General features: G+C 36.6%; 1 protein-coding gene across 1 annotated transcript in view; it reads left to right on the forward strand.

Annotated features, from left to right (window-relative positions):
• Positions 1-13665, forward strand: part of Maob (monoamine oxidase B) — a 105549-nt gene that overhangs the window by 38129 nt on the left and 53755 nt on the right. Inside the window, exons 2-3 of the mRNA XM_028875898.1 lie at positions 3270-3364; positions 4802-4939. Coding sequence (XP_028731731.1) covers positions 3270-3364; positions 4802-4939 — 233 coding nt within the window. The remainder of the gene's footprint in view (positions 1-3269; positions 3365-4801; positions 4940-13665) is intronic.

Below are 13665 nucleotides of genomic sequence, written 5' to 3' on the forward strand. Positions count from 1 at the left end.
TTTGTAGGAGTGCACAGTGATGATAAGCTTGCTTTTGAATCCTTTTCAAAAGTCAAATGTCTGTTTAAAAAAACTTTTTTTGGTGATTCTTAATATTTAGATAGAGAATAGTCAAATAATTTGTGAGGATTCATATATCAAGTTATTATATTTTTAATTTTCCTTTTTTGGACCAAGAACGGTGGCTAAGAGGTGAGGTTTTGGTTTCAACTCTGCTTCTACAATTTATTAATTATGTAACTTGTCTGGCTGTTGAAATTGAGGATAAAAATATTTCTCAGCCTTTGTGGAAAACATTGAACACAAAACTAAGTGCTCCATATCTTAGGTGGTAGCTGGTAATATGGATCCCTTAAAAAATATTATTATATTATATTCAGAAGCTATTTCATGTCTAATCATGGCCAAGTATACTGTCTATGGTATCAGGACCAATATTGCTGCTAATTTATGAAAAGTTATCATACAATTTATTGAACATAAACATGTCCAGCCTTCTCAGAGAATGTACCATTTCTCATATTTTGTTTCAATGGCAAATGTTTTAAAGGTTCCAAACCCAACAAGAAAAGGAACACATGAGAAATAATACATTTTGAGCCAGGAAACTCTAGAGAGCTAGCATTTGCTTATTGTTTGAGTAGTCAATCTCCTGTCTCTTTATCTGTCATCACTGTGTTATCCCTTGACAGGTACCTCTTCTTAACCATTTAATCACATCCTGACTGGACTCTGATTGCTAAGTTTCCTAAGTACTCCCGATTCTCTCCTTCAAAAATTCAATGATCCCTTAAGCCATCCACGTTTGTGCCAGTTAAATCAACTTTTGTATTTTTAATTTTCTTTTTTTGTGTGTGTCAGTTGATGCTTAACAGACATTTTGAATGTTCCCCCCAAGAACTCTTAACATAAGTAAAAATAAATGCAAGGGATTTCCAAAAACATACTTACATGTTGTTTAAGAATGTTTTATGTCATTTTCTATTTATAATTATAATGCAATACAGGTAGAGAGAACTCTATTTGGTGGTTTGCTTTAATAATTTTAAGCTTTTCATCAGATACTATTGAGTAACTGTATTCACTAAGACAATACCCTTTGTGGAATCTCATATGTGAGTGTCTGTAAGTAATGCTATATATTTCCTTCTCAATTCTTGTGTTTAAGCCTCGGCATGCTGCAGAGGTTTATGTGAACTCACTGATAACAGCTGTTACTATGGCTGCATGTTGTTTGATGTCTTAGGCTATGCTTGATAAGAAAAAGGTCATCAAATTGTCTGCAATTCTGAATTTAAGTAGAAAATGCTTATTTTTTTCTTGTTATGGGGGTAAAACTGGGAAATTGGAGTTAAAACTCTAAGCCCTGCATTCCTAAAACTGAGTCATGGGATGCTTCTGTGCTATGGGTTGGCTGCTTGTAGTATGGACTTTGGGACCTTACTCTGTCACCAACTGGAAGACTTGACCCTGCCTCTGGGGAAAGGGATGGAAAGATACATTAAGACAAACAATAAAATATTAATTCAGCACCTCTGGAAAATGGGTTTCTTCTGTCAAAATCACTGCCAGATGCGGGCTGAAGCTTTGGCTAATTGTGATTCTTCATTCAGACTCAGATTATGTTCAATGAATTCTTAGCAACCCACAACATTCAAGTGTGTCTTCAAAACATGTTGATCCTGATCAAGCAAAAACTATCCTTAAAAGTGGGGGATTCTCACTGTAGCACACATTGAGAGATGTCATCAGAGGTGAGACTGGCCATGAGTCAAACACAGATGCTAGAAAGGAAGTGGCTTTTTCATTTACTCTCTATGTATCTCAGACATAAAATGATGCTATCAAAGAACCTTAGCTCACTAGTTTGTTGGAATGCGCTTATTAAACCAATGTACTGTAAGTTCTCCCTTTTATCTTTTTAATGCTGCTGGGGATAGAACCTAGGGTTTCAGGTGAGCCAGGAAAGTACTCTACCCCTAAACTACACTCCAGCATGAATCAATACAAGGAAACACAACAGTAGTTAAATGTAGTGAGCATTAGGTGTGTTGCAGTGGTGGGGCTCAACATCACATAGTCATTATTTTTGGAAGGCAGTAAAGGAGCTGTTTTATGTATCTGTATGGCACAGTAGCATTTTGGCATTTTTTAAATTTTGTTTGGTCCCATGAAGCAAGTAAGTAAATTCAATTTACTGTAAGAGCATCTGTTCTTGGAGGCAGCTCTTGCTAAATTCTGTGAATGCTTTTATTTTGTATTTTTATATTTGTGATTCTTGGATGCTATGGATAGAAACCTTGGATTTCCCACATGCTAAGCAAATGACCTACCTCTGAATCACAGTCATATCCCAAGAGTGATTTTAAAGATGCAGGGCCTTGTTTGTTTTCTACTGAGAGACAGAACAGGGGTGGATTCAGATGGGAAGGGAGGTGGGGAGGAACTGGGAGGAGTAGAAGGAGGGGAAACCATAATCAAAATATAGCATGTGAAGAAAATCTATTTTCAATAAAAGAAAAAACATCTCTCTCAAAAGTCACCTCACAAAAAGGAGTGCAAGGATTTAAGAGCTAAAACATTAGACCATGTGTTAGACAAAACACTATCCACAGGTACTCAATAAATATTTCTGAGTAAATGAATAATTAAATATGTGGATGAGGTGATTTCATCCTTGATCAGGCATGATCAAGCATGTCCAATCAGATACATCTGATCAGTGATGAGGTATATATGAAATTAAGATGTATAAAGGGTCAGTTTTTATGACCTTAGCTTTAAAATTTTTGTCAACTTCCAAAAATCCATTTCCCAGTAAACCCAAGGCCCGCTTATAGGTGCTGAAGACCGACTCTCTCCCACATTGCTGCTTCTTAGAGTTAAACTTCCAATGAAGTATGTGGCTGCCATTGGACCTTTTTGGCTCCAGCATACAAATGTTCTTGATTGTGATCCTGTATTTGCATTAGCTTGTCTGACCTATAATTTAGTTGTTAAAATATACATATTATTGATACAGTGACATGGAATGTTTACTTAGGTGAGATAGTCACTGCTAATGAAATTGATTTTATTCTTTCTAGAAGTATCACATGGTTTCCTAGATGGAGAATCTAAGCCACTATAGAAAATTCCTATCTATGCATTAGTTGTATTATAGTAAAGCTCATGTGAATGTGACTTTTTTTGTTGGTCGGTAGCATGAGAAGCGTGTCTGCAATCTTGTAGCAGATTTGACCATAATGCTTTCTTGTATATTTCTCCAGGTATGGCAGCAGCCAAATTTCTGCATGACTCTGGCCTCAGTGTGGTGGTTCTGGAGGCACGAGATCGTGTGGGAGGCAGGACTTACACAGTCAGGGTAAGACATTAACGATGGGGATGAGAAACATGGGTCTGAAGCTGGCTTGGGTGTTTAGACTTTTGTATTCCCTGAAAGTCTTCAATACTGAGTTTCTAAGGGGGGAACACGACTCCAGAATTTTCCTTATAGCTCCTCTTTTACTTTATCATCATCATCATCATCATCATCATCATCATCATCATCATCATCATTTATGAGTGCTAAGGATGTTCCATCCAGGAACTTGCACCTGCTAAGCACATGAGAAGCACTTCTAGCCCAAACTTCTTTTAATTTATCTCCCTTTCAAGTCTTTCTTTCTTCTCTCTGCTTTAGTCTTCTCACTTCATGTTTAACATCATAGAACTAGGAATGGGAAGGAGGAAAATGGAGAGGGAGATTGTTTTATAGTAGTAGCAAGAAAATTATCAGAAGTCTGGACTTCCCAACCCTAATTTGGAGGCTTCTCTAGAACTAACACAATCATTTCAACCATACAAACTAAATTTGGGGGTGCATAGGAAGTCTCATATTTAGTTATTTATTTACCTATTTTAATGTATTTTGTTTTTAAACATCAAATCAAAATTGTATTACACTTATGAAGTAGAGTATGATACATATACAGTGTGGGTGATTAAATCAAGTTAATTAAATTATCTCACTCACTTGACATGTTTGTGGTGACATACTTGAAATCTACTTTTAGTTCTTTTGAAATATACAATGTATTATTAAGAACCAGTGTCATCCTATTATGCATTACAGCTCAAAACTTACTCATCCCATGCAACTGAAACTTGTATGCTTTGACCAGTAACTCCTCATTTCCTCTGTCCTAACACCATACCCATGAAACCTCTAGTACCCACCATTGTATTCTTTACTTTTATGAGTTTAACTCATTTTAGATTCCACATATAAGTACGATTATATAAAACTTGCCTTTCTCTGATTTATTTGACTTAGCATAATGTTTTGCAGATGCATCTATGCTGTGCTAAATGACAAAATTTCTTTCTTTGTAAAATCTGAATAGTATTCCATTGTGTGTATCTGTCCATACAGAATAATATTCTTTTTAGGATGGCAAATGACTTCTTTGGGGGAAGGGGACTAGACAGCAAATGATTAAATCAACACATACAGTAATGCCATTTCTGGGGTCACTGACTTATAAGTTCCTAGTTTGGTTGTAGTCAGAGATATTGGGCTCTGTTGTGAGTGATAGGTTCTGAAGTGTCTTGCCTTTTCAGTAGTCAATTTTCTTTTAAATTAAAGATTGATTTAATAATTAAGTCACATGAATAAAGAAGAGTTGAGGACAGATCCCAGTTTTCCACAATGCAACTCAAATGTATCTACAACCTGTTAAGTGTTAATTACTTGTTTCAGAAATTTTCATTTTATAAATGTTTTTTACAGTCATCTTTATTTTTTTCTCATGGAATACAGAATAAAAATGTTAAATATGTGGACCTTGGAGGATCTTATGTTGGGCCAACCCAGAATCGTATCTTACGGTTGGCCAAAGAGCTAGGATTGGAGACCTATAAAGTGAATGAAGTTCAGCGTCTGATCCACCATGTAAAGGTAAGCCTAAAACAGACATGGAAAGTTTTTAGTCACTCTGAGAATGAATTCATTATGATCAAAGATAAATTGGGTGGCAATTCTAAACTTATTTAGGAAAGCTGTTGACAAACTCATACTTTCATTTGGTAAACTATTTTATGAATTCAGTAGTGAAAAATATTTGTGATTAGCTTATTAAATATCTCTATTTAAATACTGGTGGCATGTTGTGTAAAAATCTGTTTATAGTTTTTTAAATGCTTCTATAGACTTTTTTTTTACAAACACTATTTGTAATATGACTCATGGAATATTTTGATACTTTTACCTTTGCATCCTACGTGTCAGTTAGTTATTCTCCTCTGGAAATTGATGTAAAAGTGGTTCAATAACCAAATCCCACCCATTTCATGGACTCTCCATTGATTCCCCCTCCCCAAGATTTACCTTACAACATTGCATTGCTCTTTCCTAGGATCATTTGCAACTCATGGTTTCCTCCTCCACACCTATACTTATACACATCTCATGGCCTACAGGTCTTTTCTTCTTTTTCTCTGCGCTAACCAGGGTTAACAGTTACCTTGTCATCTTAATTTCCTTCAGTCCATCTGAACATCTGTGTGTAGCACACATTGCTGAGGGTTTGAGGAATGGACCAATGACATCCTACCAATCCACAGACAAAAGAGCCCCTGAGGATTTCACACTGACCACACCTCTCTGTGGATTCCAGTTCTCCCATCATGACTCTTCCTGTCTCACATCTTCCTGTTCACCTGTTTTCCCAGAACCCTCACTTTATTCCCAAAGCCATTGATAATTTATACTAAGCAAAGAATCATCTCTTCTAGATGTCACTGTGGAGTCCCATAGAAGAACTAGTAGGTTTTATTTGTGGCCTTTTTTGTCATTTTGGTTTATTTGAGACAGGGTGTAATTATGTAGCCAAGCCTTGCCTTGGACTCAAGATCCTTCTGTTTCTACATCTAGAGTTCTGAGATTAAAATTGTGGGAGAGGTTTTGAATTTCTTCCATTTCTCTTTTCCTCAGTTGCTCTCACAGTGGAAGGAAGCAATACAAACCTATTGTCACAGGGGGAAAACAGCCACTCCCTCAGAAAATGGAAGAAAGAGGAGCTGAGAGAGTAGCTTGGAAGTAGAGCACATGCTAAGCATGTATGAGAGTATAGGTGTGTAAGCACATGCTAAACATGTATGAGTGTCTAGGTTTGCAAGCACATGCTAAGCATTTATGAAGCCCTAGGTGCAAGAATACTAGCTAAGTGTGTATGAGGCCCTAGCTTTGATCCCCAGGACCACCCAAAATTAAACCAAAACAAGAAGAAGAAGGAACTACTAACAGTTTTAATTTGTATAACAATGTAATGGCTTTATATTTGTGTGATATAATTAAAAAGCACAAATAACAGACTATACATTATGAATCATTCAGTAATATAGTAGTGAAGCAGCTACTTGATTTAGCATAATGCAATATGAAATAATTGACCTTCAAATTTTGTTTTATAAGCCTTTTCTTTTCTATATGAAAGTCACATGAATTGGAAATGAAAACACAACGTGGTGATAGTGTTCTTTGCTTTTTAAATGTGTTGTCAAGTTGACCATTAAAAAAATGTCTTCCTTATTCTGCCTGCGTGGCTTGCCAAAACTGACATATTGTGGCACCAAGATCTCTTAACTTTCTCTAGACAAAGGAGATAGTTAAAGCTTACATTTGCTGTTCTCTTTGCACGTTGCAGGTGCTCATTGCTTTAGAGCTGTGTCTAGGAGGCTTTGTTTATTTCTGGCAATCTTACAGCTATATTAAGCCCCTAGGTTAAGTAAGAATGCTCTGAGCTCTCAATTGTGGACATGATGTTGCCCTTAAATTGTGGGGTTTTGTTTGTTTGTTTGTTTTTACAGTGGATGCTGAATGTGCTTCTTTCTTAGACTATTCTATTAACCTGTGCTCAGCCAAGAAAATATAAATAATGAAACAGTGTCCTTGACTTAAAACAGGAAAACACATACGCCAATGTGCTCTTTATAAAATTTAAACCATGCCTGGTGTGAAAATATAATTAGAAAGTATGAGTAGAGAAAAACACTTTTAAAAAAGAAACCCTCCCTTATCTTTTCTTGAAAATAAAATCACTCTCAAATATTCTATTGCTTCCTAGATTTTCATAGTCCAAGATTGCTGTTGTCTGACCTCTGCTGGAGGAAATGGGAAATATCTGTGAATTTTATAAAGTCACATGTGTATGCATAAATAGATGTTTGGTATACTAACTTAATTTCTAGTTAATTCTTACTAGTGCGAGAGCAACTGAACCATTAATGACGCTGAAGCTCTGCAATGTGGATAAGATGTCACATTGAACTCTCAGCGGTTATATCTCATAAAGAGCTACATGATGATAAAGTAACTAAGTAATTGGCCCCAAACTAAAACTTGTTTCCTACATTGCACCTTTCCTGTCCTTGGCCACATGACACTTTCCATACTTTTAACCTGTAAAAAAAAGTCTCTGATTAGCACGTCTATTTCTGAGTTTCTTACCAGCACTCAATCTCCTCCTACATGCCAGCCAGTGGTTCAGAACCCTGTCTCTTCTCTTAGGAAAGGCAGCGCTTTGGAGTTTGAACATTTGCCTCTCTTACCTACTTTAATAATTATTGCCTCCAAGTGCAAACTGCAGCTTATAGGAATATATAGTAGTTTCCATTTTTTTTCCAGTGGATTTCCATGAGTTTCTTAGCTGGAACCCTAAGATTTCCAATAGTATGCTGTTTGCTATGTTGTCAGACCCTCTGTTTGGGTTAGCTTGTCAGAGGGATGTTTTGTTTGTTTGTTTTTAATTTCTTGCGTGATTGTTAGTGGAAGATTGTTTTATGTACAACCTTAATAATATTAGGCTAAGGAACCTGAATATGCCAACTGATAAATCTTTGTACATTTCTCATGTTTACATTGAATCCATGGCCTTATATATGTTAGATAAGTGTTGCAGTTTTGAGCTATATCCCAAGGTTTGCTGGCTGGCTGATATTGAAAATGATGAGATAAAACTACCTAGAAAAGGTTGAAGTAGCTCAAGATGGGCTGGCTATCCACATGAAAATGTGTCTTTCCTCAAAAGAGGGTGACTCCTACAATCATGAATTCTCTGGTAGTTAGAGGAGAAATGATCAGCTGATAGATGGGTCTCTTCTTGTTGTCTCCATAATAGGCACCCATAAACCCCTGGAGTGATGAATAGGCCTATGTACCATCTAGATCCATTCTTTCTAAACTGTGTGTATCTATGGAGTGGCATTCTTTTATGAGATTTAATTATCAGTGAGAAAAGTGATTACTTCAGATCAAATTTATATAATTTATAATGTTTTTACATATAGTATGTCATAATGAAACCCATTATTTGTACAATTAATATATGTTAACAAAAATTAATGAAGTTAGTGATGCAGCCATTAGTTCTTAGCAATTATTGTTAAGAATCCACTGATAATATGATGCTAGTTTTTTTTTGGCACAATCGCAGCATTTTAATCAAGACAGATCTCAACGCTGACAAACAACATGTTGACATTCTTGTTTTCTACCTAATGGAAATATTTTTTTCTTTATTTTATTTTACAACCAATCACAGTTTCCCTTTCCTCCTCTCCTCCCATTCCCTCTCCCTACCTCCCTTCTACTGCCCCCCCAATCACTCCTCCTCCCTCTCCATCCTAATGGGGTAAGGTCTCCCTTGGGAATTCATAAAGCATGGCATATCAAGTTGCAACAGGACCAAGCTATTCCCCCCTGCATCAAGGCTGAACAAGGCATCCCTCCACCAGAGGGAACAGGTTCCAAAGAGCTAACTCATGCGGATGCTAATTTCTTATGGTATCATTTAGAAGATAGCAGACTAGATGGCTTAGAAATGACCATTTCCCTTTAAAAACATGATTTAAAAGAAAAATATAATTGAACTCTTTTTAGGGACACTTGCTATATTCTGTGCTTCTGCCCCATCCTCTATCATTGTGTATATGTTTTCACATGCACAAGCATAGACAGGTGATTGTTCTGTTGTTTGGTTATTGCTCTTTTGAATTTCTACTTTGGAGACAATTCCGAGGCTATCAGTAAAGGAAATTTCTCTGCTTCAGAAGCTTCCATGTGTATGAGAATTGAAACTAAGTTTAAGTACCCAGGGAAACACCTTAGGACTGAAGGCTCATCTAACAAGTGATTGGTTAATGCAACAAGGTAATGTGACTTAACACTAAAAGCAAAACTTCATAGTGATGCTTGTTTCTAGCCTTCCACTATAGAGAAAAACTGAGCAAAAGGGCACTTTGGACTTGACCAGCTTGCCTGTAGACAGAAGCAAAGTCCTTTTTGTGTTGTTCTGGTCAGCTTCAATTCTGCAGAATCATGCGACTGAGGAGACCTCTCAGTTTTGGATTATCTGTTTGTTACTGTTATAACTACTGTTGCCTAAACAATTTGGGAGGACAGAACACTTGGCACAGCTCCTCAGTCTTGTTGACAACTCTGAAATCCACTTGAAAACCTGGTGCATGAAAATCACATAAAGACAGAAAGAGCAAAGTGTAGGTCTTCCCTTGTAGTAATTCCATTTCAGTGAACTCCCTCAACTGTCTCTTGGTACTGGAGAATAGCAAGAGAACTAGAGTAGAAATATTGAGAAGTAAAGTATTCAAATGATAGTTGCATTTAACGAATGAAAATTACCCTGTTGGGTAATAGGACCTCAGTGTCATGCAGGAGTCAGTAGGGCAGAAGGGTCCTGTTTTCTCCGGGCTCTTAATTTCCCCCTCTCCATGAACATGTACCCAGTAACATTAAGCCAAGGAAACCTGGATCAAATACTAAAGTGAACATGCTTTTCTTTTTAACATGCAAGTTAGATGTACCCTTTTATTTCCCCCAGGAACAGCTTACCTTTTTTGTCAAATTTAAACATGCCAAGTCAAGTCTATTGGTTCTAGTAGTCTGTGTTGTTTGAGGTGGGCTTAATGAACCTTCTCTTTCTAGTCCAACCTGACTCCATTTCATGGCTTGTTCATGGAAACAAGTATGGCTTATCATCATGGGAGGGGTTTTTTCCCCCTAAGGAGAAAATGTGGGGAATAGTAATTTCCTCTGTAGCAAGTGAAACCCATTTGTCTATTGATCATTCTGAAGCATCTGCTGTTATTAATGGAAACAAAAGGCTCATTTGTGTTTAGAAGAGAATACAGATCTTCAGCATGCACAAATTTGCTGATAATTATGCCTTTGGTGGTGGGAACTGGAGTAACACTGTGTTACATGAGATAAATTTCTTCTAGTCTCACAAGGTTCCCATTCAGAACTTAATCACAATTAGATCAGTAAATATATTCTTTATGGACACACACATATGCATAAGCTTAACAGTGACTGTACTTGTGGAGAACACTGATTTACTTTTAAATTATGCTTGAGATGGGGTATAAATTATTGGAAGAAATTAGTGATGATAGTGCTGTTCCCTAAGGGAAGTAGAGGTGGAGCTTAAAGCTTGTGTAGAGGTTTACTCTAATTTCTAAGTGTGTTCTAAATACTTATCCTTATACCCACAAATAAGTGCAGCTCTCACCCCTCACCAAAAAGTGTCTTTTTGCAATAGGTGGAGATGATTACAGAAAACCATAGTTGGTCAAAATGCAGAGTTCAACCAGCTGGAAGTGCCCAGTCCCAATTGAAACATCTACAATGCAATTCTTCTACTTACAGCTCAGGAAACATCATGGAAGAGGGGACCAGGATGTCTGCCTTTAGATAGAATCTTCTATATATGACAGAGAAGCTGAATCCATGAAATCTCAACAACATGATTGTATAAACAAGATCTGAAAAATGACAGTACCAATTGACATGCTAATGTGGTAGGGGGAAATCTCACAACTTGATGAAGAGCTATAGGCAGATAAAGCCTTCTGAGAAGGGGAGAAGCCGTTTTCTCTAGGGATAACCACTTGATAGGTTATCAAATCCCAACCAAGCCTTTCATTAAAACTTTCCACAATAACATTAGCTCATAATCTTTGAAACTTGATGGTGAGGTAATTTAAGGTTCATAAGCTTGGCTGTTTAATCTCTAAAGTTATACCACTGCCAGGAGCAAATGTTCTCACTACCATTTAAGCTGATAATCCCTAACCATCTTTGCGGCTGTTTCTGTGAGAACTTCAAACATCACAAGTACTTGATCTGTTTTCCAAATTAGCCTAGCAACAGCTTTCTTCTTTATCCTCTTTTTTGTTTATATATTTTGTTTTGAGACAAGTTCTCATTATGCATCACAGATTGACCTTAAACTCACCACCTTCCTGCCTCAACTACCTGGGATGCTGGGATTATAGGCATGGGCCACCATGTCCACCTTCCAGTCAACAGTTCTCCCAGTGACTTTTTCTATCTTTTAATCAAGGGGCACCCGGTTTTCTTGCTGCTTGAAAGTTTTGTTCTAGTAGTGCTCCATTTCAAAACATTAGCAATTTATCGTTCAAAGTTTGCTCCAGGAATGGCTCAGCTGTAATGAGATTGGTCTTAAGTACCTTAAATTAACTTAAATATGAAGAAAGAGAAGAACTGACTATGGTAACCCAGAATATAACTGGCATAAAAAGCCTTTATATTGCTAAAAATTCTAACTGTGGTTAACAGTTAGAATGCAGGAAGGTGAGAAAGAAAGTGCCTTTAATCTTTCATAGGATGAAATCCATGGACACCAGCACTGAACTTATACTTCATAAAAACAAACACTGAAGTCTCTCAATGAATTTCATGATGTTTTAACTTAATGCTATAGACTCTCCCTGGCAATTACAAAATTCAAGTTCATCACTTCCTTTGTTCAGTGTTTGTCTCTTCCATTAAATTCAAAGGCATATTTGTCATTTAAGATTACAAACAGGGTTTAATTCTCAAGTTATTTCTCTGTCCTTTCCTGCCTTCTTCCTTTCTTCATTTTGTGTTTCATTTCTTTCCCTTAATCACCCATTTGTCTATCTATCTTGCTGTAGCAATCATCTACCCATTCCCCTACCCATCTTTCTGTCTTGTAGAGACTTGCTATAAAGAGGCCTACAATGTCATACACTGAATTGCACGGTGTTTTGCAAACATAGATTTTGTTATATGAGGGGAATATATATATATATATATATATATATATATATATATATATATATATATATATACTTCTTTATGTGTCACTTTTCTTTTTAAAAAGACATCCAATCATGTTCATTTTAAAAAATGTTTTAGACACAGGCTTCATTGAACTCATGATTTGTGAAAAGAGGTTGGATTGCTGTTTCCAGCAGAGCTTTGTGCCTCTCAACTATCTAGGCTGTAGCCTTCTGGGTTACATATCCATTAACAATAACCAAGCCGCATCTAACCAGATTTAGTGTTTACGCAGTCTAGATCCCAAGGCTCTTATCTTGGTATTACTAGGCTACAGAATTTCTCAATCTCTCTCTCTCTCTCTCTCTCTCTCTCTCTCTCTCTCTCTCTCTCTCTCTCTCTCTCTCTCTCTCTCATTTATGTCTCCCCCCATTGATATCATCACCGTAATAAATTACCACAAATAAACTTCTAGGTCACCTTGCCATGTCATGAATGCCTTTTTGCCTTATTTCTCCATGTGAAAAGATAACACTACTAGGTTCAAAAGAGAATGCATTTTGAGAGAAATCATTGAGTAATACTGTCACAAGCAAAGCTACTGGGATACCCTGAAGATTTTATGAACATTTTAATAAGGAGGATAATTGGTTTTATTTTCTTTGGAAAATGCACTTTTCTTTTTTAAAATATTTATTCTCTAAATGTGTGGTGTGCACATACCTGTGTGTGCATATGTGAGTGCAGATGCCCACAGAATCCAGAAGAGGGTATCAGATCCTCTGGAGTTACCAGTGGTTGTCGGCTGCCTACTTAAGATCTTGGGAGCTAAACTACTCTGCAAGAGCAATATGTGATCTTAACCTCTGTAACATCTATCCAGCCTGGAAAACACATTTTTCTAATTCCTACCGTCAAGTATGAGACACCAGGTAGGATCAAGATTCCAAATTCCCTTTACCAGTAAATCAGGCCAGTAAATTCATCCTAAAAATATTTTCCTGAGCTCCTTGGACACTGAACTGGGGCTGATGCTTTAAATCCAGTCTCCCTTCCTCTGTTTGTTTCTTGACTCGTGAGTAGTCTAGGAGATCAGGATTTGGCTGCAGCTAAACTCACGTGTCCAGGCTCAACTGATCATAGAAAAGAAACAAAATGCCCATTTCTGGTTGTGTTAACTTCTCAATTTCTTTCCACTTTGCTCTAATTTATTTAGACTAGAATAGAATACGATTATGACTAGTTAAGTTGAGAACATTTCCCTAGGTTGCCAGGGGCAGTCATTGCTGATATTCTTATGGAGCTAAGCTCAGAGTACTAAAATACATTCATTTTACTTTATTTTTGTCATATATAGAGAGATAGATAGAGATAGATATAAATATAGATAAATATTATATATAATGAGAAAACTCATAAAATAGTTGAATTCTGTCTTGTCCAGTCTAAATAAAATCTATTCATATAAATAATTTAAAGTTTCCTAGAAATCACAATAACAGGTGAAAAGAAAAGATCAAGTAGATTTTAATAATACATCTTAAATGATGCTGGAGAGATTG

This window comes from Peromyscus leucopus, chromosome X, assembly GCF_004664715.2.
Source record: "Peromyscus leucopus breed LL Stock chromosome X, UCI_PerLeu_2.1, whole genome shotgun sequence".
Classification (NCBI taxonomy): Eukaryota; Metazoa; Chordata; class Mammalia; order Rodentia; family Cricetidae; genus Peromyscus; species Peromyscus leucopus.